Source organism: Ananas comosus, linkage group 2 (genome assembly GCF_001540865.1).
Source record: "Ananas comosus cultivar F153 linkage group 2, ASM154086v1, whole genome shotgun sequence".
NCBI lineage: Eukaryota > Viridiplantae > Streptophyta > Magnoliopsida > Poales > Bromeliaceae > Ananas > Ananas comosus.
In genome coordinates this window covers 15634329-15655205 of record NC_033622.1, presented here as the reverse complement: position 1 = coordinate 15655205, position 20877 = coordinate 15634329, and the positions used below count along the sequence as shown (strand labels likewise).

General features: G+C 36.1%; 3 protein-coding genes across 11 annotated transcripts; 2 read left to right on the top strand and 1 right to left on the bottom strand.

Moving 5' to 3' along the window:
- Positions 2984-12291, top strand: LOC109706959 (pentatricopeptide repeat-containing protein At1g76280). 2 transcript variants are annotated; one of them, XM_020227989.1, is made up of 15 exons: positions 2984-3199; positions 3279-3336; positions 3464-3521; positions 4171-4364; positions 5465-5572; positions 5872-6054; positions 6739-7116; positions 7190-7342; positions 8140-8235; positions 8472-8651; positions 8914-9141; positions 9829-9957; positions 10097-10285; positions 10894-11013; positions 11110-12291. In XM_020227989.1, exons 1-15 carry the CDS (start codon positions 3186-3188, stop codon positions 11512-11514), a joined length of 2493 nt encoding a protein of 830 aa, XP_020083578.1. In that variant the 5' UTR covers positions 2984-3185; the 3' UTR covers positions 11515-12291. The 2 variants fall into 2 exon arrangements, with proteins under 2 accessions (XP_020083578.1, XP_020083577.1); XM_020227988.1 differs by having other exon boundaries at positions 9829-9972.
- On the top strand, positions 12645-18040 carry LOC109706960 (chaperonin 60 subunit beta 4, chloroplastic-like). Of its 7 annotated transcripts, none has more exons than XM_020227993.1 (14): positions 12646-12968; positions 13104-13229; positions 13371-13508; positions 13652-13747; positions 14046-14288; positions 14364-14598; positions 14738-14907; positions 15140-15217; positions 15341-15412; positions 15481-15585; positions 15841-15954; positions 16033-16125; positions 16429-16570; positions 17492-18040. In XM_020227993.1, the coding sequence occupies exons 1-14, from the start codon at positions 12828-12830 to the stop codon at positions 17494-17496; spliced, it is 1758 nt and encodes a 585-aa protein (XP_020083582.1). In that variant the 5' UTR covers positions 12646-12827; the 3' UTR covers positions 17497-18040. The 7 variants fall into 7 exon arrangements, with proteins under 7 accessions (XP_020083579.1, XP_020083582.1, XP_020083580.1 ...); XM_020227992.1 differs by lacking the exon at positions 17492-18040 and adding an exon at positions 16658-17152 and having other exon boundaries at positions 12648-12968; XM_020227990.1 differs by lacking the exon at positions 17492-18040 and having other exon boundaries at positions 12645-12968; positions 16429-17152.
- LOC109706962 lies at positions 18462-19792 on the bottom strand. Of its 2 annotated transcripts, XM_020227998.1 has the most exons (3): positions 19653-19792; positions 19188-19328; positions 18462-19145 (listed from the first exon to the last, which is right to left on the bottom strand). In XM_020227998.1, exons 2-3 carry the CDS (start codon positions 19297-19299, stop codon positions 18748-18750), a joined length of 510 nt encoding a protein of 169 aa, XP_020083587.1. In that variant the 5' UTR covers positions 19300-19328; positions 19653-19792; the 3' UTR covers positions 18462-18747. The 2 variants fall into 2 exon arrangements, with proteins under 2 accessions (XP_020083587.1, XP_020083588.1); XM_020227999.1 differs by lacking the exon at positions 19653-19792 and having other exon boundaries at positions 19188-19482.

The following is a 20877-nucleotide window of genomic DNA, read 5'->3' as shown; positions in this document are numbered from 1 at the left end:
AAAAAAATTCAATTTCGAATAGTAAAAAAAAAAATTTTGTCAGATTTACAGATAACGATAATATGCCAAAAAGGAACAAGACTGTAAGGGCGTGTTTGGTTCGCTTCTTTTTCACTCTGGAATCGGAATTGGAATGAGTAAATCCGTTTGTGGGTGTTTGGTACGCGGGAGTCCGATTCTAATTTCGATTCCTGAGTGGAATGGGAATCTCCCAATCACCTTTTTTTTCAATCCGGCCTAGGAGGCCGGATTGGAAGTTGAATCCGGACGGAATGGATATTTATTCGGATTAAATTTATTTTTTCAACTTTTTTAATTAAAATATGAGTTAAAATTTAAAAATTAAATATATAATTTTAAATTTTAATTTGAACTTAAATTAAAAATTAAAATTTAATCAAGTATTTCGAATCTAACTTATGAATTTGAATTTAAATTAAATTTTAATTTATATAAAGTTTTATTCAAATTTTATTTCAAACTTAAATTAAATTTATGGATTCAAATTAAAATTTAAATTGTAATTTTAAATTTGAATTTGAATAAATCGAAATTTAGTTTTATATTTTGAATTATCCACTTAACTTCAAAGTTTAATTTTTTTTTAAAAAAATAGATTTAAAATTTTGACATTATTTCAAAATTTTGATGTAAATTTTTAATATTTAATTTTTAATTTGAATTTAAATTAATATATTATAAAGATAATGTTAGTATATTAATTTGATTACGTTTTTTATATCCACATGAACCAAACACCGACAATGGGAATAATTTATTTCGATTCCGATTCAGGTGATGAACCAAACAGAATTAGGTAATGAGTCATTCCGATTCCGATTCCAGCTTATTTTGATTCCAATTCCGATAACGATTCCGACTTCGAACCAAACACGCCCTAAAAGTTGAAGGAAAAGGATCAAGAAGTTCGAAAAGAAATTGAGACATAAATTTTGTTGAAAAAAATTAATTTGACCCCCTAAAATTAAAATTTATAATATTTTAATTTTTATTATGAAGAACTTTTATATAATTTTAAAAAATTTAGAGGGGGCCATGATCACCGTAGACCCCTCAATAGCTCCGTCCCTGACTGTATAGGTGGTCTCAATGAGTAAGTGATGGAGCATCCCCACAAGAAGAAGGAAAAAAAAAAAGAAGATACAACTGAATATGAAAAGCTCTGTCACTAAAAATATATAAGGTTAAAAAATAAAAAATAAAAAATAATCTTCCTTTAACTTCACAAGTAATTAATGCTTGGCTGATTTGTCCGGTTCCAGAAAAATTGCACCAAGCAGCTATGGCCTCTCTGGCGACAATTTATGCAGTTTCTGTAAAAATATCAAATAACAAATATATTATATAAAATTTGAGCTATAAAATTTAAAAATTAACTACAATTAGCTAAATAGTAAATAACCTATGGTGGCAACAACAAAGCAAGATTCTCGATTGCGGCAAAAATGAGATACGCCGCATGTACCACGGTGAAGGTGAGAAGAGAAAAAAAAAATAAAGATAATTTTTGTAGTGACAAATTTGTAAGAATAAAATAGTTATTTTACATATCACTATTAAAAAATTAATGATAAATCAAAAGATGGAAACATACACGAATGAACCAAAACTTTTGGAGAGATCTATTTATAAATAAAAAAAAATCGGAGGGGTAAATCTAATCATTTAAGTTTTGTAAAAACTTATCTGTTATTTGATGTTTTTGCAAGGAACTGTATAAAATTAATCACAACTTTAAATTCTTTGTACTTGAATGCTAGTGCTAATCAACTATCGTCGGTGTAAACTCGAGTTGTGCTCCAACTCTTTCGTTAGCTTTACAAGTGATTTTTTTTTTTTTTTTTTTTAAGAATTAGGTGGTATGCTACGCGCTTCATTTATTTTATTTATAAATAAATCTAGTTGAAAATATGAATCAATTAAAATTTGAACTTGAAACTTCGAATACCAATCACCAAGTCTTTTGCCACTTGTGTTAGCTAGGGACGGTTGGTAGCTTTGCGAGTGACTGTTTACGCTCACCCGTAGCGGACTCAATTATGTCAAGTGGATCACTAAATAATAATTTTTATTTTCTCCCACCCGCGTAAAATGTTTTTTTTAAGAAAAAAGTAGCACGCTACCCGCTTTATTCATTAAACAGATGAATTAAACTACAAGAGTGGGGCAGCACGGCCCCGAGAGAAAACAGGCCGAAAAAAAAAAAAAAATGTTGGGTCCAAAACTGCTACGTGTCTAGAAGGAGATCCCACTCTTTTAGCAGCAGGAAGAGTCTCTGAGTCGCTAAGCCGGGGTTCGGCGGGATGTTCTGAAAGATACAATCGTTTCGGACATTCCAGATGTTACACCAGCAGCCAACTAGGTCTGAAAGTCTCCACCCGCGTAAAATGTTAGAATTCTAATTACTGACATCAAAACAAACATGTACGTGTAAGCCATTACATGAGAGCTGATACCCATTCGTAAGGTGTAATGTGAGTGCTGTATCCACATTTTTCCGGACCAACACAGGCCCAAAGGCGGCCCTTCTCAGCACCGAGCCGTATTGGTCCGCCTATTCCTCTTCCCAGGCCTAGCAAGGCTATTGGCGTGGACCAGTTTGCACCGTGCTGGGCCTAAAGCCGTCTTTGGGTCTTTTTAAATTTCATTTTAAAATTTTTTTAATACTAATCATGTACAAATATACTAAATAATTATTTATTCAGTAGAAACAGATTTTAGATATTTTTTTAAAAAATAAAAAATAATATAAAATTTAAATAATTTTGGTTATAGAAGAAAGAACGAAAAAAAATCGTGCTGGCCTGTAGGATTGGCCCAACATTTGAATACTTTTATTAGAGTGAGAGTTGACCACGGATTGGGCTTTTGGCCCATTATCTGGCCCAACCCCGTCATTAGCCGTTTTAGTTCGACTACTAGTAAGGTCTGATAAAACGGTCCCTCGACCAATTTCAATTTCCCAACCCTCTCTCCCCATCTCCTCCTCCTCCTCCTCCTCTTCCCCCAAACGGCCAAACCCACACTCCAAATCGCCGCGCCTCCCATTCGGCCCCCGATCGACTCTTTCTCGCCGAAACACCTCCTTCTCCATTAATTAGGGTTTCCATTTATCCGTTTATTGCCCCTAATTTTCATCCCCTTTGGAAAGATATCCGAAGAGTATGCGTGGATACATGTAAGTTTTTCTTGTATCACCCAGATTCAATCTTTTTATGCCATCACCTTCTCCTTGATTCTGCTTTCTTGGATTTCAGATGGAGAGCAGCTCGCCGATCTCTTGATTCTCCGAATGTTCGCGAAGCGCGACGAAAAGTGCGGTTTTATTTTCTTTTCATATTTTTTCTGAATTCATCAATCTAATGCTATTGAGTTTTTACTGCAATGCTGCAGTCTTATAGAGAATAGCCATCGAATTGATCTATTAATTTGGATTCTTTAGGCACAAGCAAAGCCTACTGCTAGATTACAGTCGACGTCCCACACCGATGGCTCTCATGGTATTATTGCTACACTTCTTCTGAGGGCATTAAAGAACCTTGTACTTTGTTTATGCAACTGGTTTTTGTACATTGATTACCTGTTTAGAGTAAATTAGATTGGCTCTTTTTGAAGTGTCGGAATGTAGATATCAATATCGTAAATGTTTTAGCCATTTATATATCAAGAACTGTTCTTTCTATCCTGAGTAACAAATTTGTAAACTTTTAGTATGTCATTTTGTTATAAAAGATTTCCATTATTTTCTGGGATATCTGTTCACTTTTTTTTTTTTTTTTTTTTTTTTTTTTTTTTGGTTCTGGTTTCGAGAGTCGACAAATGAGAAAACTTATGTAGATACATGGTTGATTATAGGAAGCCTTCCTATGTTTAGCTGCTGTGGGGAATCTTGATATTCTTATGCTCATGATGAAAGTTGAAAAAATGTAGGCGCGTCACTCTGACTAGAGGATAGTAATCTGCAACCTATCATCACGCTTCTGTTTTTAGCAAATAAACATAGTTGTACAGTTGGGATATTTGTTCTATCAAAACATGTTTAACTCGGTGGATTGTAGGATCAATTTAAGTGCCTTACTTTCATAAAGACGTGCTTATTTTTTATTTTATTTTTTATCATGCTGCACAATATGATGCCATGACTTGCAGATTATGATCATTTTGGATGGAGAGCAAAGTTGGTGAGTAGATTTGCACAGCTACAAGTTGTCAATGCTCTTCGTCGAGGAGAAAGAGAGCAAGCCTCGATGATGCTTTTGAATCTAGGTCATGCGAGTGGCTGTTTAACTGCTCAAGATTTTTCTTATATTCTTGAATACTGTGCAGATACTGCTGATCCTTTGGTGAGTTTACTTCCAACAAGATACTTATTTCTTCTTCTGACTACATGTCATAAGATAAGTAAAATGCTGTGCTTCTTCTCTCCACTTGAAGCACTTGTTAATGAAATTCAGAAAAGAGATACTGAGAAATTAGCATTTGCACATTTAATATAGTATGAGAAACAACTTTTCACCAGAAAACTTTGGTTTTATTGGTGACTTTGATTGCTTGGGATATTCAATCATTAAACATCAGACGAACTATTCTGTGTATCTTTTGGCTGCATTTGTGCTCTGTTGGTTTAGTGTTCGATTTGGAGAAACCCATAAGGCTATTAAACTTGTTGATATTTCTGGATATGCTTTGTCTTACAAGAGATTGCACTGAAAGAAAGACTGTTTTTAGTGGCTTCATATTTCTTTTCACGACTTCATGCCTTTCTTCTCTATTTCCTTTTTAGGAAAAACGTAGAGGCAGTTGGATCACAATTTGAGTTAAGGAGGTTCTATATAAGATATGATGATATATATTGATAGCGATCTGTTTCTTTAGTCGGCAAACAAAATTCTAACACCTTTTAATGCGGGACGAATTACGAATTTGGGGCCGAGGAAAATTGTTTTGTTATCTATTACTTGTTCTTTGCCTAGTATCTAGTGATCTGAGCAACCATAAATGTGTACATCAAACACCTCTTATTAAGCAAATTCTGTGGAAAGACTCCTAGGGTCACTTTTGCTAGAAGGAAACCATTAATTTTAATATCCAGTATTCCCTTTCCACTGGTTTCACATTGAAGAAACTTTTAGTAAAAGTTTCTAAATCACCACGAGTTATTTGAAACAATGGTCTAATGCTCCCTTATGCTTTCAATATTTTCAACCTGGCACCCCCCTACTTTGCAGCAATAGGGAGGCAAAGTTGGGTAATTTTGTTGCTTGGGAAGGTTTTCCTTTTTCATATTTTATTTCTTTGGTTAATTATATAGAATGCAATAGTAGTTCTCTTTGCCATTCTTGTTGACTTTTCACGTACTTCATATTGTAGGTTTCTTGGAACTTATGTGCAAAATATGCATTTTATTTTGTACGATTTTTATTAAAATGGATGTTTGTATCAGTTTGTTCTGGAGACATGGAAAGTCATGGAGCAAAATGCAATAGATCCGAATAAAAGTTGTTGCAGATCCATCATCCAAGCCTTCACCAAAGGAGGATACCTTAAGGAGGTAGGTGAACATTCTTTTGAAACACAGCTATTAGACTTGCTGAGTATTTGAAATGTAATTTAACAAATAATAGCTTTCTAAATTTGGCTTGTACATTCTCTTCGAGTATTTGAATTTCCTGTTCATTGCCATTTCTATTACATTTATTTCAAAATCTTTTTTCTATCATGCGTGCAAATAACTTATATCTGTTCAATTTGCTTTCAAGGTTTGCACAAGAGTTGTGAGTTACATCTGAAGCGTTTTTTCTAGAGATAATCTGCTTTCATATTATTGATAATCCTTTTCTTTCTGTTTAGGCACTTAATTGGCTGGCTTTTCTTGGGGAAAATGACCGTGTGTGCAGTTCTCTTTCAATGTTTAATATTTTCTTAAGTGTATGTGGAAGTACACACAATCGGAATTATGCTGAGGCCTGCTTGGAGAAAATGGAAAGCCACCTTCTAGGGAAGTCTGAAATAACTTATTGGGAACTTCTTAAGGTTTGTAATAAACAGAAAGATGATTTAGTAATAATGAATCTTACAATGAGTACAGAAGACTTTGACATATGTGGCCCATAAAATGTTTCATGCAAAACCTGTAGTCTGTTTCGATAATCATTATCACAATTGAATATGCGTAATGGCTAGTCAATTTTTGGTTGTTTGAATCATAAGCCAATCAGGGGATTATAGTGACACCAAGCTTTGGATGAAGTTATGAATCACAGGCTATATTGCTTGTTGTCATCTCTAGTAATTAAACATTTTCCACATCATGACAACATGTGTATGAAGTTATGAATTTTGTCTTGCTAATAAAAAAAAATTTGCACTCTCTTCTGTGGATTTTGGTTTTCTATCTTAAAAACCAGGCCTGTGTATTACAAACTTGTGATGTAGAGGAAAATTAGACTTGGAATTTGGATGTTAGTCTTTTATTGAAGAAATCCCATCTGCTTTTATGTTGCGTTCTTGATCTCCTATTATTGTACAATAATATTTAGTTCCTTGATGGTTGAGCTGTTCTTTCTCCTTCTGTCAAATACTTGCATTGTTCTTGGATCATAGGGAGATAATGTGAGATTCTTTGTTTCAGAATTTTGTTAATTTCTGAATACCACATGTTTTCTCTTGGTTATTGTTCTTCCTTTAATTGTCATGATTATATTTTGTCCTTTGCAGCTTGCTGTGTTGCAGAAAAATCTTTCTGCAGTTTATGAGATATGGGAGGATTGCACTAGGTACTATAACCCAAGCATCATAACACTACGAAAATTTATACAGGCCCTCACTAGATTAGGTGATCTAGAATCTGCACACAAGACATTGCAATATATGGTGACCCTTGCTGGGCAAAACAGTGCCACTCTTACAGTTTCTGCCAAAAGGCGGTACCAATCATCAAGATTAGATATTCCTATTCCTGCAATGAATGATTTATCAGGACTCAGATTTTTCTCACATGCAAATTTGCCCTTGCCAGCGTTTCAAGTAAACCATGAAAAGCAAGAAGTTGTTGATTTTTCTCACTCAGAAATTGCTTTCAACGAGCTAGATAAGGTATGTGTACCCTGAATGTTTTGAACTACATTGGCACTACTGTTAATTTGATAATTAGAATTTTGCAGTGCAGGTGGAAAGTGAATTTTACATTGAAAGTACTGCACAGATGTTGGAAAAGGCATCTATACCAACTAAGAATTTCTTGAGATGGTCTTATAATGATATGATACATGCCTGTGCACGGTTTAATAACTGCCAGTTAGCTGAGCAGTTGTTTTTGCAGGTATAGTTCCATTGGATTCTGCAGGCCATTGTTTGCAATATGCTTTTCCTATTCATATTAAGAATATGAATATACTTATCTATTTGGTCTCTGATGCTTAAAGTTTTGAAAGTTGTTGTTTCTTTATGTTCTTGCACTTATTGGTTCTAAAACCCAAAAAATCCATCCCACAAAAGAAATTAGCACATTCATGTGGACTTATACAGACTAAGAAATAAGAGGCAAATGTGAATTGAACAATCAGATCCGTATATCTAAGCAAGAAAAGTAGCATGTAAATTTTTAGCCTCAACTACTTGATTTTAACCTAGTTGATCCTCTCCATCATATTGGCTTTGTTCTGGGTTGTATTTAACTTCTAAACTGTCTTTTGAAGTAGAACCGTCCTTATTTATCCTGCCATTTGCCAGTTGTTGAAACAGTTGTACTAAGCATGCACACCAGATATCTGTCTGTCTTGGTATCTATTTCTATTTTAGGCTTTATTTGATTCCATGAGCAGAGCTACACCTGGAGACAGTTGGGTTGAGTTCATTCTCAGTTCAGACCAAATTGGCTCACAATCCCAAACTAGGTTTGAAATTTATAATTTAAAACCTAGTGGCAGAAATCACATTAATGTAATTACAACCCAGTGAAGGAATTTTGTAATTATGTCGAGCAACTTTGTACCGTTTATTATTTTCTTTTTTGTACTATTCTTTTCCTGGATTTGTAACACGGAAATATCCAAATAGCATTTGATTCCCTTAATAATACATATTCAAACCTAATTTTGCTAATACTGTCTAATCTAGATGCGCGAAGTTGGATTGCTACCTTCAAGATATACTTATGATGGCTTTGTTAAAGCTGTTATTACTGGGAAAGGAGTAACATATGGCATGAAAGTGGTATGTCTATCTCCGTTGACCCGGTATTGCCGTTGCTTTCAAGATCAAATTTCTAAACTAAAGTACCCTAAGCTGGGTCATACCCTGTCCTTTCTTAAACATAAACTATGGAACTTGAATTGGCAGTTATTGCCAGCGCACAATACAATATTTCAATATTCAATTATATGTTTTCGTAAAGAAAGAGGGTCCTATATTATGTTTTTATGATTTATGCGGAATGTTGTTTTTTTCAGGTTGAATCAATGGAAAAAAAGAATATTGAGCTTTATAACGATACACTTGCTGCTCTCTCAATTGGTCATAGCAGAAATTTAGATCTGGATTTGGCCGAGTCCTGTCTGGAAAAGCTCTCGGATAGTCTACCAAAATTCATCAATCCCTTTAATGCCTTACTTGCTGCCTGTGATGTTATGGTAAACTAATTACCTTCTTGGAATGCCTTTGAAGAGTTTCTTAATTTGTTCCTGTGTATTGGGTTCCTCCTATATATCCTTGTTAAACATTAAGTTATATGAGATCATCATTTTTTTTTCAACAAAGTACAATTAGATTGTCCTTTCAGCTTAAGATGCTTTGCATTTCAGTACATTATTTTGACTAGGATCCTGTAGATTTCTGTTTATGATTAATGCATACATCTAGTAGGATTCTCAAGCCTTTCAAATCATCTTGCAGAATGAACCAGAACGGGCAGTCCGTATAGTAGCCAGGATAAAGCATTTCAATATCAAATTAAATATCAGAACCTATGAGCTTATGTTTTCATTGTTTGCCAATGTCAATGTCCCTTACGAGAAAGGAAATATGCTATCACATGCTGATGTTGCTAGAAGGATACACCTCATTGAGATGGACATGTTGAAGAATGGAATTCAACACAGCTTTGTGTCAATGAAGAATCTGGTATTGTTGCCTCGCTTCCTGTTTGTGTCTATCCTTCTCATAAAGCTAAGCAAGCAAAATCTTTAGATTGACTTCAGCTTATAAGCAATATTGTCATGGAAAATCTATTTACTATGCTCTCTGTCTTTTTAATTATCAATAAAGAAGTATGCAGTTGGTGCATTTTGCGAATCTTGCATATATAGTCCTGTCTGAAAATTGATAAATGAGGTGCAGTATCCTGTTGACTTTTTTTCTTCTTTTTTTCTTCTTTTTTTTGGGGGGGGGGTGTCTTTTCCAAGAAACACAGACAATTATATGTCATATTGCTACTGCAGCACTATTACAAACAATTCTGTGATATGCACATAAAATCTGCTAAAGCAAATAACCATCAATTATCATGTCACTTTTGGTATTGTTATCTATCATAGCATTGAGTGGCTTTCTGTCACTATGTATACCGTCTACAGTAAAAATATCAGTAGAAGGTTTCTGGTGCTTTTGGCTGCTTACAATCATTGTACAGGGCCTATTCGGTCTACGCTTTTGCTATTATGGTTATTTTGCTCTCCCGCTTTTCCACTTGTCATGTTAGTATGTCTTTTATGTGTGATTTTTCTCCCAAATGGTGAAATATATTGAAACAAGACCTTTCATTTCATAATTAATCATAATTGATTTACCTTTGACATCTTATTGTTTCAGATAAGAGCTGTTGGAGCTGAGGGCATGATACAGGAGATGCTGCGCTACTTAAATGTTGCTGAGAACATGTTATGGCACATAGATCCTTATCAGAACAGTGATATGTATAACACTGTCCTGCATGCGCTAGTTAAGTCTAAGGATGTATGCACTTCGCTGCTTTTCGTTTCTTCTCTTTGGTGTCTATTCTTTGTTTATATTTATTTTACTTATCAAAGTATCATTGTTGGATAAACTCTTTACACCATTGAAATGTCAATCAATGCAGACACACACAGCTATCAGAGTCTTTAAGAATATGAGGGCCTGCGGTCTCCCAGCCAATGTTGCAATATACAACATTATGATTGAATGTTGCAGTATGCTGACTTGTTTTAGATCTGCTTGTGCTTTGCTGTCCCTGATGTATCGGGATGGTTTTTGTCCGCAAACTTTGACATACACTGCACTTATGAAGGTATGATCTATATATCCCTTCAATACAAGCTAAATATATTGGTCTGGATTGTATTCGACAATATTTGCACGGGTTCTCTCTTCTCTTGTACCATATGTAATTCTCTTACCCACGAGTGATGTTTCAATTGACATTTAACATATGCACCAAAGAGCAGGGGATGGTTCAGTGCCATTTTTCTTTCAAGCTAAAATATAAAAATAAAATATGACTATCATAGCTCCCATCTCCTTAAATATAGGCCCTAGCCTTTAGTTAGCACTATTGCCACCTAAAATTGTTCCAGGGCAACAAAATCAGGTTCATTGGGATTTGTCTCTTTCACGTAGGGTAATGTAACACGGTATTTTCTTTCTGATTGATTTTTAGTTAGAGATACTATCTAGTAAGGGTGGGTCCATGTACCACTACTAGTGGAACTGCGAAGGAGAAATGTGGAAATAAATTTGGATCTTCCCACTTTATGTCTGGGTGAGGGTTGGGTCCTCAAAGAGTTGATGTCGGTTGAGGACCAGGGCCAAAAAGGGGTCTGAGTGAATAATAGAATGAGAGTTGCATAGAAAATTTGAAGCATTCAAACCTGCAATTGTTTTTCTATTTCTTCTCAGGTCCTATTGGCAAATGAAGAGTTTGATGGTGCAATGAGCCTTTTGGATAAAGCGAAGGATGAAGGAATTCAGCTTGACGTCCAGTTATTTAACACAATACTTCGAGAAGCATATGCAAAAGTGCCTACTTATCTTGCAATATTATATTTATCAAGCCTTTTTGTTTTAATAAAGCATATGTCCTTATCTAAATTTATTTAAATCTCACCATGTCAGGGACGACTTCATATAATTGAGCATGTTATTGAGCGTATGCATAGAGAGAAAATCCAACCTGATCCTTCAACTCTGTGGTACACATTCTCTGCATATGTGGAGTGTGAGTTGCATACTACAGCAATGGAGGCATTGCAGGTCTTAAGCATCCGAATGATCTCTGAAGATATTCTTTGCGAAAAGAGGGCTTCTTTGGAGGATCTTGTCCACAGTGAAGACCCAGATGCCGAATTAAAAATCATCAATGCATTTAAAGCATCTGAAGAGTTTCTCGCAACAGCTCTCCTTAATCTCAGATGGTGTGCTGTTCTTGGTTCGTCAATATCCTGGTCACCTGAGGAGAGTTTTTGGGCACGAAGGCTTGCTGCTTCTTATGGCTCTCTTAAAGGTCCGTACTGGTCCTGAAGACTAATGATAATTACGAAAAATGGCAGAATGTCAGCGGGCGGGATATATTTGTCGTGCACCTGGTGCAGGCGATGATTTCATTACATCCAGCGACGGGGATGAAAACGTCTATATACGAGCCATTAGGAATATTCTCATCTAGCCCTTCAGTAATGCCGATTCTTTGTCTTCCAGTTTAAGTATTTGGGTGTTCTCGGTGAATGTGCTGATGGTATGACAAGGGTGGAAAGCAGCTTTCTAGTTCTTTGCCGCATATTCCTTCATTTTGGAGCTGATTTTCATGTGTCATTTTGGAGCTGATTTTCAACATGATTGATCGTGTTGTCGACTGTTACTTAGCCTGCACAATCACCAAATAATAGGTGCAGTTGTAATGGTACCATCCTGGGTTCGAGTTTCCACAGGAGCCGCTTCATTTAACTACCATTAAATGCCGACCCAATGAGGCATAACCAAAAAATAGTCTCTTTGTAATTTGGGGCTCTGAAACCACTATACATTAGCTGTCATTCTTATACTAACAACAATTGCAAATAAACCGCCAGGTGTACAGTAGAAGGGAGAAGTACTGAGTTATTTGTTATCGTTTGAGTGTAATTTTCCTGTGTAATTTTCTGCTCGTTGCTTCATTACTTTATTTGGCTGCTCAATCATGTATCTCTATTTGAAACCGGCAATCTAGTGTGTTCCAACTAAACTGTTGTTCTAACTTAACTGTATGCATTATTACAGGTTGGATGTTAGTAACAAAATCAAAATGGTAAGTTTGGTGAACTTGCCGCTAATTTTTTTTTTTTTTCTTTTTTCTGCGTGCTTAAGCTTGGCCTTAAATTGCCAACACATTTAAGTCAATTTTTATGGATTCTCTAGAATGTTCATCTTGAAGTGTTAATGTGTTAATGTTGATAGCTTCTGAGGACATTTCCTGAATTTTAAAGGCTTCTGATTAGCATTAAAAGAAAAACAATGATAATAATTTAAATGTTTTTGATCGAGTACATTGCTCTAATTGGCAGGTTGCTGTGGTGCGGATTTTAAAGGTCACGGCTCTAAGCCAAAACCAGACCCTTCAAAAATAGAGCTGTCAGGTTATCGGAAAAAGCCCAAGAAAAAACTACGGCCAAGTAGAAGATCTTGCTTGTATGACTCATCATAACGAAGATAATTTTGGAGATATTTTTGGCGCCTGAAACCGAACCCACTCCTTTTGGCGTTCCAGTCCCTTATCCTACCCTCTCCCTCCCAACCCCCCGCTCTCAAGTCTCAAGTCCCACAACATACAGCAGCAGAACAGAGGAGCAACTGAAACAATGTCATCTTTTTCTCCATCTCCTCTCACCACTAATCCCCAGATGCCTTTCTCTCCCAGGAGAGGGAGAGGGGCCCCTCCGAAGCCCACCCCTAAGGAGCTCCACTTCAACCGCGACCTCTCTGTGACCAAGAAGCTCCAGGTAATCATTCCTCCCTCCCTCTTAATCGAGTTCTTAAATGAGAGGAAATTTTCATGAGGCTAGGATTCTGGAAAAGCTTGAACTCGGAATTTTGTTTCATCTATGTTTCGGTATTTTATATTCAACGAATCGTAGGTTGGAGTGGACTTGGTGGCGCGGTTGGTTGGGGTTACTCTGGGCCCAAAGGGCAGGAATGTGGTGCTGCAGAACAAGTATGGCCCTCCCAAGATTGTTAATGATGGAGAGACTGTACTCAAGGAGGTATGCTGGTGCGCGGATTTGGAGTTGGAATGAAATTCAATCCAGTAGATAACTGAATGAAAGTTCTTTGGAGGAACTCACTGTTAGAAAGAGATAAGAGTTTACCGGAAAAACTAAAGCTTTGTTTCCCAATTGAACAAGGTTGAATTGGAGGACCCTTTGGAGAATCTTGGTGTCAAATTGGTGAGACAGGCTGGAGCAAAGACAAACGATCTTGCCGGTGACGGTTGCACTACTTCTATCATCCTCGCGCAAGGTTTAATTTCTGAAGGAGTAAAGGTATGGTTCTTCTCTTCCCTTCTTTTAGATCCTTATGAAGTGCAACGGAGCAACTGTAGAGGATATAAAACGTTCTGGCCATTCCTAACAACAAATATTAATGCTGTCGTAGCTCTGGTCTTATGATTATTTTCACAAATTAGGTACTCGCTGCAGGAATGAATCCGGTCCAAATTGCACGCGGGATCGAGAAGACTGCTACGGCTTTGGTCTCTGAACTTAGATTGATGACGAGGGAGGTACAATCTATTCATTTTTTTTCTTCTTTTGGTCATATTGCATAAATCATCTAGCGAGGATATCCGTTAGTTAGGTAGCGGCCGCACTTGGAATCTGGAAGTTTTTACATGTTTACTTTAGCTTCTTTATTGTTTCCGAGCACTTCACTGAAATTCGAAAACTATCTACTTATCTTGTTAAAAAAAGTCTGTTTACATTTAATTAGTCACTATATATGGTGCTCTAGTTCTTTGTTCACCGCACATAATTTGGTATGATTTTTGGGACACGTGACCTTATAGGAATCGTATCATGTAGATTGAAGACCGTGAAATTGCTGATGTTGCAGCAGTTAGCGCTGGGAATGATTACAGTGTAGGAAGCATGATATCAGATGCCCTTAAAAGAGTTGGAAAAAAAGGTTTCGTGAGAATCGAAAATGGAAGATGCACCGAGAACCATTTGCAGATTGTTGAAGGGATGCAATTCGATCGTGGCTATCTCTCGCCCTACTTTGTTACTGATCGCACCAACATGTCTGTGGAGTTCAACAACAGCAGGGTGAGTACTAAATTGCTTTCATGAAAATTGTATTACTCCACCAAGTAATTAGCAGCGTCCGACGATTCTACACAGATACTTTTGGTTGACAAAAAAATCACAAATGTGAGGGAGATGTTTAAGATCTTGGATGGTGCTGTAAAAGAAAAGTATCCGCTCCTGATTATTGCAGAGGATATCGAACAAGAAGCTTTGGCTCCTATAATAAGAAACAAGCTAAAAGGTGTTTTAAAGGTGGCTGCTATTAAAGCTCCTGCTTTTGGACAGCGCAAGAGTGACTACTTAGATGACATTGCTGTCTTGACAGGAGGTATAAAGTAGTCTCGAGTTTATGTACATTAAAGCTGCTAAAGTTCGTCTCAAATCAGAGGAAGTTCTTTATGAGTTTCTTGTGTTATATTTGACCTCTCTTTACCATTTTTTCTTCAGATTTGTTTATTATTTTGCAGGTAAAGTAGTAAGAGATGAGATGGGACTGACTCTTGAAAAGGTTGGAAAAGAAGTCTTGGGTTGTGCAGCTAAGGTGGTGGTTACAAAGGACTCGACATTAGTTGTTACTGATCGAAGCACCCAAAATGCTGTTGAAAAGAGGGTTGTTCAGTTAAGAAGTCTTGCTGAGGTACAAGTGCTTAGCCTGCCTCGCTTGGTTTGTGAGAATACATGAAACTTGTTCTGGTTCAATTATCATTCTGCGCGCAAGGATTTCTTGCCTCAACTTCATAGATCCTCTCAGTTTGCTGAGACTTATGTAGTTATATACTTCACATCTTGCTCTTCACATCTTGCTCTTTACTAGACTTCCTTGTCACCCTCATTTAATTGTCAACTCACAGCTCATCTTCTCTTTTCAGAACTCAGATGAGAAGTTCAAGAAGAAAATATTGAATGAAAGAATAGCAAGGCTATCTGGTGGGATTGCAATTATTCAGGTGTGCCATTTGAAGTATTTTGAGTTCGATATGTTTCTTATCTGATCTTTTATGGTAGACACAAAAGAAAGTGTAGAAATGGTGCTACAATGTGCTGAGTTGACTTTACAAAGTAATTGACAGGTAGGTGCACAGACAGTCATCGAATTGAAAGATAAAAAGCTAAGAATTGAAGATGCTCTTAATGCAACCAAGGTAGGTTAAATTTAAGTCATATTCTTTTCATCATTGTTTGGTTTCACCACAAATGCTTCTATTTGTAGGCAGCTATTGAGGAAGGTGTTGTTGTTGGTGGTGGATGTAGCCTATTGAGGTTATCTATGAAGGTGGACAGTATCAAAGAATCTTTGGATAACGAGGAGCAGAAGGTGCCGGTCTCTCTGTTTTCTCTTAATTATTTGATAGGAAAAATAATTCCCTAATACGGAGTGAGTGTAAACATATGTAAAATATAAACTAAATCTAAACAAAAATATTCCCAATCTGCACACAATATAAAGGTAATCTTTGAAACCTAAACCCTCTAATCAAGTATAAAACTTGTAAAAGTTAAAACTCATGATAATTGTTGGGGAAATAATGCTCTGAGCTCGCTTCTGATATTCTTTTTTTTGCTTCTGCAGATTGGTGCTGACATCTTTAAGCAGGCTTTATCTTATCCTTCAAAATTAATAGCAAAAAATGCTGGTGTGAATGGAAATTTTGTAGTGGAAAAGGTTTCTACAAGTATCTACAAGGCATATGTTTGATAGTGAAGATTATTTTCCACTCTAATAAGTACAAAATTATTATTATTATTATTATTTTGTCGCCAGGTCCTGTCCAGTAATGATATGACCTATGGCTACAATGCAGCCAAAAACTGTTTTGAGGATCTGATGGCTGCTGGAATATTAGATCCATCCAAGGTAAGCATGAGAACAAAGTGATTCTAACTAGTAACTATATTGTTTTGTATGATTTTACATTTAAACTTCCATCAAGCAATGCTTCTCAATTATACATGTATGTTAGACGGTAGTATACAAAAACTTTGACAATTAGATCTTTTTTTTCTTTTTCTTTTGATCATTAAAGCATAAAATACTTTGCCTTACATGTTCAGTATAAGGCCTTTGTTTATGTTTGATTAACTAAATATACATGAATTCTTGAATCTGAATACCAAAAAGTTTTGCGCATTCTTAAATTATCTGCTCAACTCGGCGCAGGTCGTTAGATGCTGCATAGAGCATGCTGCTTCTGTTGCAAAGGTTTTTCTCACAGCTGATGTGGTTGTTGTCGATTCAAGAGATATCAAGCCACCGCACATTCCAAGGCTTGTTCCATCTTCTAAAATTATGCCAACTTCAGGTGATTGCTCATTACAACTTCTAAAGTATTTCCTCTCTCGTATACAATGTCCTTCTTGCTTTATTCTTCTGTTAATCATGATCCCAGGTTTTGCGCGTTAGCTTGTCAAAGCCTTTGAAAACAGTTATACTGTAACCTCATCTACTGTTCATCCACACCTATAAGTCGAAAATTGAGCAGAGAGCATGTTATGGTAAGGGCTCTATCAAGGCATGAAAGATGAACATTTTAGTACAGCTATGGTTCCGCCAATGCAAAACTTTACCCTAGGTACCTTTTGAGTATATAATCGGTGCATTAAGATTGGAAAATTAGTCTAAATGCTCAAAATATCACTCTGTGCTAGTATAAGGTAGTGATAGTGTACATCGACCTGAAGTAGTTAAGAGAGTATCCTTTTCTTGAGACTCTAACTGCACATGGTTACTCTTTTTTGCGGGAGAAATTGCTCTCAATAATGCAATGTTTCTTTGAGCAATGTAAATTTCCTATAATACAACAATTGTTTCTTGTATGTTCCGTCTTACACTGTTGTAACAGAAAATTTGGTCTCTTGCTTGCTAAATCAACTTTTCTCCTGAAGTATTGATTTTATTATTATTATTCTTCAAATGAAACTTATAATTGGTGATTAAGCGGAAACAAAAGTTACAGGGACCGTATTCATCTGTTAATTGCAGCTAGGCTTGATTAATTAATCATTCTTGCGCTGAGCACGATGTTTTTAATGCCGAAGATAGTCACATCTTAGTCATCTCATTTGGTACCATTATTGACATCGAGACACCTAGTTTTGGAGGTTATTCAAAACATAGCAATACATATCAATATCTTGGCTATTTCAGTATCTCGAGCTTTCCTCAAAATTACATTGATGAGGTGTTTGATTTATAACTGATTCATGTGTAAACTTATACCCAGATTGATATCCTTATAATGAGGGCTTTGTGGGGCATCATAAATCCAACCCATTGTGGCCTATCCACGATGCATCATCATCATCATCATCATCATCATATACACGAGGGAATATATTGCCCACAAAAGACAAGCCACAGCTGGTATAACACGATCTTTCCGCCTGAGCATATGCTTTCTTATGGTCCAGCTATAGATGCTAACCAACAAAGGGTCAATAATTTGGTCATTCCTTGAACAACTTCAACTTGGAAGAACACTTGTGTCTTTAATTATATAGTGTACAAGAGCTAATGCTCCAGGTATCTTAGAATGAATTACCCATTAACTATATTTGGAGGAATCTAGCAAAAGAATGAATAACTGATACAAGAGGGATTCAATCCAGTGAGTAGGGTAGAAAATTTTTGCACAAAAGGTCATCTCGCCGCTCATTAATAAAATACTGCATTCTGAACCATAGTTAGCTCGGATCGGATCGGATGACTCAGGAGTAATTTACCACTAATTTTGAGCGGCGCCATAATTCCTTCATACAAATTAGTTTTCTCAGCACGGGATTGTAGAGAAACTAGTAATGTAGGAATGTTGTGACTTTTCCCCGCACGTGCATTAATTGTTTAGATAGATTTTCCCTGGCTCCCAACAGGCTTTTCTTTTCCTTCATTGCCCAGACAACCTGAAGGTAAGAATCGTTTTCTCTTTGGATCGAAAGAGTGAACTCGACCACTTTGTGCATGCTGTTTAATGATTCCCCCCCATTTTTGGCCGGGGTGTTGGGTGGGGACTGAAAATAAAAGCCTTGATATATATATATATATATATATATATATATATATATATATATATGCAATAAAATAAAGGTGATTAACCCCTGAGTCTAACAAAGTGGTTCCTTTTCTTCTGAAACTGTTTGATAACTGTATGTCAACTTATGCTTCTTGTGTTTATATATTATATATCGTGCTGGACGTCAAAAGGTAGGCAATATTGCAAGATGATAAATACAGAGAGTCACAAATCAAACATTTCGTCCCACAAAGAGAAGTTCCGAAACTTGAGAAACTAAGCTACAATATTTCTCAAAAATTTCAGCTGACAGGGCATTTGAATCCATGTGCAAGATCATTGTTCTCAGGTTGTCTGCAGAGGAACTCCCAAGGAAAATCTACTAGCTCATAGATTTCACAATCTTAGCCAAAAAGAAAAAAAAAAAAAAGAAGAGAAAAGAGAAAAGCAAATCTAGGAAGCTTCTAAAACTATTTACCAATCAACTTATTCCTCCTTACCTCAGAGCTGCTCCTGGAAGAACCAGCTCCCTTCAGAAAAGGCCTTGGAGATTTGCCATCTCCCCTCTTCTCCACCTTCTCTTTTCTCTTGTATAAGCTTGAAGAAAACTGGCTATAAATCTCATTATCATTATCATTATCATTATCATCACCATTGACATCATCTTTGGGATAATCCATGGCATCTGTACCATCACATTTCGAGCATGGTTCAATCTTCTGAGCAGGCCCTGTAGAAGCATCAGAGGCCAATGAGTCATCTCCATGATCGGCTTCATTGCAACCAACACTTGCATTGCTGCTGCCACTGCTCTCACAATAATAACCAGCAACCGCATCATGGCCTTGATCAACTTCACCATCACCACCATCATCATGACCATCACCACCATCATCATGACCATCACCACCATCATCATGCATGTTAGTATCATCATGCATGGGAGATGCAAGGTACATGGTCCACCCAGATTCACTGCTGCTGCACTCTTCAGCATCTCCAATGAGCTGGGAGGACTCCATTAGGCCACAAGGATTGAAGGAGGAGACAACTGTTTACAAAGCCAGATATATGAAGAGAGGGAATGTATTAATTGTTATCTCCAACCTATTAAATGGGCAAGGCAAATAAATAGACCAGTCACCTATAACACACTTAAATTGTCACTGCCAAAAGAACTTTTATGTCTCTGACCTACCTCTCTCTCTCTCTCTCTCTCTCTCTCTCTCTCTATATATATATATATATATATATATATATATATATATATATAGAAAATAAAAGATGAGGACAAGGCCATACAATCCAGTAAGAGTTGAATCACCAATATCATTCAAAACCCACATCATTAAATGAGCTGAATTTGAATACCCACCAGTCCACCACCTGGAAACTCAAAGAATAGTTTGAACCATCTGACAAGTTATCAGAAGAATGAAAGAGGCCCTCTTCAGATATTATTTTATGCCATGGTTTTGAAATATCTCATCTTCCTTTAATTCTCCTACAGAAGAGGTCCAGAGGCTCCTTAAATAGGTAGGAAAGACAGCCCATCCTCTCACAACTGTCTCTCACACCTTTCCCAACAATTTTTCGTTCCCTGTCTTGTCATCAGGCCCAACAATTTTTAGATTCCCCCCTCCCCCTATTAAAATAATTGAAGGATCCCATCTGGATTCATGAGGCTTTTTGAGTCTTTAGATCACATATTGCTAATAATAATAATAATAATAATAGTAACTGAGGTTGTCATATGAACTTCCACTGCTGCTCTTCTGTCTCCCATGCACTGTTCTGCTCATTGTCGCAAGAGAAAGCAAAGTGAATGAAAGCCTTTATGCAGTAAAGAAAGGTTCTTTTGTTGCAAGGGACTTTAATACACGAGTATAAGCAGCAAAAAAAACGACCATTTTGTGATAAAAATTGTCATTTAGCATACAGTAGAGTTGATATGATTGTTTAAACAAGATTAAAATAGAGTGCATATTATATTATGCTTAAATTTAAAGTTTACCAAACTAAATTATTTAAGTAAAAAATTTTTAGTGACAAAGTCGTAGCATTACGGAAGTGTTATTTTCAGAGTACTATTGGTTCGGGTGTTATTTTCTTTGCGGTTACAATGCATTTATACAACATGTGAGATTAATAAATTCCCTACAGTGTATGGGGCTGAGGACTACTACTGCCGAACGCTTTGTATAGTTGTTGAGCGGAACATGCACCTCGTTCTAGGCTGTCATATCGAATCACTAGTCTAGTAGAGGAATGATGCAATTAAGAGATCTTACTTTTCCCACCAACAAAATAAATAATAAATAAATAAACCTTACTGGCGAGACACCTCTAATTAAGTTCTAACGGTGAGCACAATTCTTTCAAAATAAGAGCACAGTGAAATCAGTTTAGTTATAAATTATTTTGAGTCAACTATTTAATCTTTTAAAATTTTAATTATATTATTTAATTTTTTAATTTATTTGATTTAAATCAGAGTCAGTCAGTAATATTTTGATTTTTCAAATTTAGCTGCATTGTTTATCCTTACCGATTTATTTATTATATTATACTTCATATAATTCTTATAATTGTAATAAAAT